General features: G+C 48.5%; 1 protein-coding gene across 1 annotated transcript in view; it reads left to right on the top strand.

Annotated features, from left to right (window-relative positions):
* Positions 1–3,562: 3,562 nt before the first annotated feature.
* The window catches only part of LOC104409197 (alpha-crystallin A chain), a 2,782-nt gene continuing 932 nt past the window's right edge, over positions 3,563–5,412 (top strand). Inside the window, exons 1-2 of the mRNA XM_010019003.1 lie at positions 3,563–3,811; positions 4,726–4,848. Of these exons, the coding sequence (XP_010017305.1) occupies positions 3,623–3,811; positions 4,726–4,848 (312 nt within the window). The 5' untranslated portion in view covers positions 3,563–3,622. The remainder of the gene's footprint in view (positions 3,812–4,725; positions 4,849–5,412) is intronic.

The raw sequence follows: 5,412 nt of genomic DNA on the forward strand, positions 1-5,412 counted from the left end.
GATCATACATATGCTCCAATCCTGGAGCAAACTTCAGGACATAGGTAGATGATGGATTTTGTTGGGCTTCCCTGTGAGATAAGTGGTGGTGTGTAGGCAAGCAACTGCTTTCCTGGTGCCTAACTAAGAGCAGTGATGTGCTGCTGGTTGGTGTAGCTGAGAGAGGTACAGCCTGCCTGGCCTCCCTTCTTCCTCCCTGCTCCAATAATCTGGTCCTGTTCCTGCATGGGGAACATGATGGAGGCCAGAGATCAAGGGTTGGGCAGCTTATTAAGGACTGAAAGATGCCATTTTGCTCCCTGTGCTTCTGGTATAACCCCTGGTTTGGGAAACATGAAGGGGATGTTTCCAACGCACTGCAGGGATTGCATCCACGCATGGCTGGGACCCCAAAATCTGTCTCACTTTCTGTGTCAGGGCACCATTTCCACCTTTTCCTCTACCTGCCAAAGAAATCACTTGCTTTGTGTGCTCCAGTGAATGGCTTGGGATTTGAACCTGTTCCTGTATCTCTCCTTTCATTCTGCCTACATCAGGTCACTGCTGCCATTTGGTTAAATACAGGTTATCAGGTTTCTGGTACTGGGTGGATGAGGAGAGATTTTCTTCTTTCCTGGGGCAAAGACCCAAATCTCATAGAACTCTTGAAGAAAAACCTTGACAGCGCGTTATGACTCTTGTTTGCTTTCCCTTCATTTTCTCAAGCAAAATGACAGATTTGGTCCAATGGAACTCAGTGGGAAGTTAGGTCTGTTTAGTGTGTTTTTTTCCTCCATGTCTTGAGGAGGGATTGATCTCTTTTTGGCATTTGATTTTAGAAAAGCCTTCATGACCAAGAGCCATGGCTAGACCACAGGCCTTTTCTTGCTGGAACTAGGTAAGGTTGAATCTAAACTCTTGTCTGGGTGCTTAGCAGTCTCTACTGCTTTTTTGGGTGTCTTTCTGCTCAACTGTTGCTTTCTGTGAAGGAAAGCCTCTGTAATGTGATTTTCTGGTTCCCACTTTTCCTTGCCTGCCTCCATGCACTGCATGGGGAGGGGTCATGCGTGGAAATCAAGGCCAAGGACTTTTCAAGACCATGTGACACCTAGATCCTTAGGGCAGCGAGGAGGGTGCACAGCAAGCTCACTGCCCTGGACTTCAGGAGAACAGACTTTGGTCTCGTCAGGGATCTGCTTGGTAGAGTATTATGGGATAAAGCCCTGGAGGAAAGAGGGGCCCAAGAAAGCTGGTTAATATTCAAGGGTCAGCTCTTCTAAGCTCAGGAAGGACATAACGTGAAAAAGAGGAAATCAGGCAAAAATGCCAGGAGACCTGTGTGAGTGAACAGGATGCTTCTGGACAAACTCAAACACAAAAAGGAAGCCTACAGAGGGTGGAAGCAAGGACAGGTAGCCATGAGGGAATACAAGAAATTGTCTGAGCAGCCAGGGTTCAGGTTAGGAAAGCTAAAGACCTGACTTAAGTAAATCTGGATAGGAATGTCAAGGGCAACAAGAAAAGCTTCTGTAGGTACCTCAGTGATAAAAGGAAGACTAGGAAAAATGTGGGCCCTCTCTGTAAGGAAATGGAGATGGGGTTACCTGGGACATGGAGAAGGCCAAGATACTCAAAAGAGTTTTTGCCTTGATCTTCATGGGCAAGAGCTCCAGCCATACTGCCCAAGCCACAGAAGGCAAGGGCAGGGACTGGGAGAATGAAGAACCACCCAATGAAGGAGAAGGTCAGGTTTGAGAACACATAAGGAACTTGAAGATGTACATGTCCATGGGACCTGATGATACGCATCTACAGGTCCAGGGGGAACTGGTGGATCAAGTGGCTAAGCCAGCACGTGTCATATTTAAGAAGTTGTGTCAGCCTGGTGAAGATGCCAGTGACTGGAAAAGGGGAAACATAACCCTCATTTTTAAAAAGGAAAAAAAGGAAGACCCAGGGAACTACAGGCTGGTCAGTCTCACCCCAGTGCCCAGCAAGATCATCGATGAGATCCTCCTGGAAACTGTGCTAAGGTGCATTGGAAATAAGGAGGTGATTGGTGACAACCCACATGGCTTCACTAAGGGCAAATCAGGCTCTACAAATTTGGTGGCCTTCTATGATGGGGTTAGAGCGTTGGGGAAGAGCGACTGGCATCATCTACCTGGACTTGTGCAAAGGATTTGACACTGATGGAGAGCAGCCCTGAGGAGAAAGACTCAGGGGTGTTAGTTGACAAGAAGCTCAACGTGAGCCATCAATGTGCACTTGCAGCCCAGAAACTAACTGTATCCTGGGCTGAATCAAAAGAAGTGTGACCAGCAGGTCAAAGGAAGTGATTTGATTCTGCGTCTCTACTCTGCTCTTGTGAGACCCCATCTGCAGTACTGCATTCAGCTCGGGGGGTCCCAACACAAGAGGGATGTGGACCTGTTGGCCCAAGTCTAGAGGAGGCCATGAAGATGCTCAGAGGGCTGGAGCACCTCTCCTGTGGAGACAGGCTGAGACAGTTGGGGCTGTTCAGTCTGGAGAAGAGAAGCTTCCAGTGCCTAAGGGGGCCAACAAGAGATCTGCAGAGGAGGTTTTTACAAGGACATGTAGTGATAGGACAAGAGGGAATGGCTTTAAACTGAAAGAGGGTAGATTTAGATTAGACATTAGGAAGAAATTCTTCACTGTGTGGTTGATGAGACACTGGAACAGGTTGCCCAGAGAAGCTGTGGCTGCCCCATCCCAGGCCAGGTTAGATGAGGCTTTGAGCAACCTGTTCTAGTGGAAGGAGTCCCTGCCCATGGTATGGGGGTTGGAACTAGATGATCTTTAAGGCGCCTTCCAACCCAAACCATTCTGTGATTCTATGAAATCAAAACAAGGAAACTCTCAAGAGCAGCTTTGGGACTGCTGTTACAGTCAGTGACCAAACTTATTTTTTCTTCTTTCTTTTGGCAAAGTATTTGTTTGTTAGAAGTTTCTGTTTTGTCAAACCCCTGTTCGTGTTCTGCACCATGTATCAGTCTCACTTCCTGCCAGCCCTGCCAGGATCCCTGTGCCGGGCATGTCAGGCCCCTCTCAAGTGGTGGAAACACTTCATAGCATGTCACAAAAAAAGTTTCCCATTGTTCAGCTTGAATCAACCCATTTTTCTCACTTGGAATAAAGCTGTTTCATCTGTTTGGAAGAGACTTTGTGTCTCTTTTTCAAGGAGGGGCAGAACCAAAAGCACATTAACGAAAAGCCAAGGGCGGGTTACAAAGACCCACAGAGCAGCCCTCCTTCACAAGCATCCTTGAGATGCCCACTGGGGTGCCCTGTTTAGCTGCTTGATCCCACAGAGGACCTGCCAGTACGCCTGAGCACCCTGTTTCTCACAGCCTGCTGCCTGGCATCATCCCTTCGGGAGATCTGGCACAGATTCCAACCAGACTGTCATTTCCAGGTCAGTCTCCGCATTTCTGCTGACCATGTTGCCTCCATCATGAGATCATGTCTTTCCAGAGAAATCCCGCTAATGCCTTCATTCTGCGAGACCCGTATATATAGGGGGAGCTTCCCTGGGGATGCACTGTGCAGTCCAGCCAAGGCATCGCCATCTCCCCAGCGCCTGCACAGCCCCCACTGCTCTCCCTTTGCAGCAGCAGCAAGCATGGACATTACCATCCAGCACCCCTGGTTCAAGCGTGCTCTGGGACCCCTCATTCCAAGCCGTTTGTTCGACCAGTTTTTCGGAGAGGGCCTCCTCGAGTATGATCTCCTGCCTTTGTTCTCTTCCACTATCAGCCCCTACTACAGGCAGTCCCTCTTCCGCAGTGTGCTGGAGTCAGGCATTTCAGAGGTAAGGGCCCTTTGGCTTCCTCTCCTTTTCCTTCCTCTCCTTTTCCTTCCTCTCACTGCTCACACCTCCACCTGCTCCTCCCCACCTGCGGCTTGCTGGCAGAGGCTGGTGGCTATAGCCTTGCTTTGCAGTGCAAGGGGGCAAGGAGGACCTCCAGCCCACCACCAAGCACCAAGCCCCTTCTTGGGCATGGAGGGAAACCCTTGCTAGGGAGGAGGCTTCCCTCCAAGAAACAGAAACCATTTTGGCTCCTGACAGTCGTTTCTGACACGTAGAAGTCTACCTTTGCTGCCTGCCTCCTGGCCGTATGGCAAGGGAAGAGATAGGATGCTCCTGGAGTAAGTGCCCTCGAGGGCAGCTTGGAATTCGAGAGGACCCCAGTGAGCCAGAACTTCCTCCAGACCCCTCCTCTGCCTCAGGAGCTGGGTGGGTTTTGCAAGTCCAAGATGGAGCAATTCTCGGAAGGCAGCATGTAGGAGTAGTGCATAGCCATGAGGGCTGTGGTCCAAACCTCAGGGACCAGTGCATTCTCTAGCTGCCTCTTACTGGTTTCCTTCTAGAGCTAAAACCACAAAGAAACTATAAATTGCTGAACGGACAAAATGCATGCTGTCAGAGAACAGCACTGGGTTTAATTCCCCCTTGCTGCTGATAAGTGCCTGGTGCATCTGGCAGATTGCTGTGTGCAAAGGGGTCCCTGGCACAAGAATAGTGATGAGAAGTGATGCCTCTACCCAGAGCAGTTGCAGTGGCACAGATGCCCAGCATCCCTGGGTCCCTGCAATGGGAAGGAGACCCCTGCTGAGGCCTGTAGTTTCAGAAGGAGAAACCATGCCACTGTCTGACCACCTTCACCTTTTAAGCTCCCTCTGTGCTTAGAGCTTGGATGTTACTGTCTAACAATGTTCTTTCAGGTGAGGTCTGATCGGGACAAGTTTACAATCATGCTAGATGTAAAACATTTCTCCCCTGAAGACCTGAGTGTGAAGATTATTGATGACTTTGTGGAAATCCATGGCAAGCACAGTGAAAGACAGGTAAGTGGAAGTGACGGTGATGGTGGAGCAACTGGGAGTTGAGCTTCATTCTCTTTCTTTCTGATAGTCCTCAGCTGAAGGAAAAAAAGACGGAGTTACTTATCAATTGTCATTATTGGCGTGGCTTGTTCCCATAGAGCCCCAGTCTGATAACTGACAATAATGAGCTAATCCGCTCCTCTTTTGTTTATTTTCAATCATCATCTTCCATAACCATCAGATGACTATGTCCATTGTTCACTGATAACACTGGACCAGACAAAGAACATCATCTGGCGCTGCCCAAGCATGGCTGGGTTTTCATAAGCCGGAATTTTTAGTGAAAACAGAGTTTTCATATGCTGATCTGCGAGAGAAAGCAAGACCAAACAAAACAAAAGAAAAACAACCAAGTGCCTCAGGCTTGGAAACTTTTGACATGTATGTCATGGAAATATCTGTGGGGGTCGAAAAGTGAATTATACCAGCAGAGATTTAATTATTCTCATACATTTTTTTGGCCAGACAAAGCTCTAGCCTGGAAAAAGTATGTATTTTTTAATATAGTTATTTTTTTCCAGGGAA

This window comes from Nestor notabilis, unplaced genomic scaffold (genome assembly GCF_000696875.1).
Source record: "Nestor notabilis isolate BGI_N333 unplaced genomic scaffold, ASM69687v1 scaffold5620, whole genome shotgun sequence".
NCBI classification, from domain to species: domain Eukaryota; kingdom Metazoa; phylum Chordata; class Aves; order Psittaciformes; family Psittacidae; genus Nestor; species Nestor notabilis.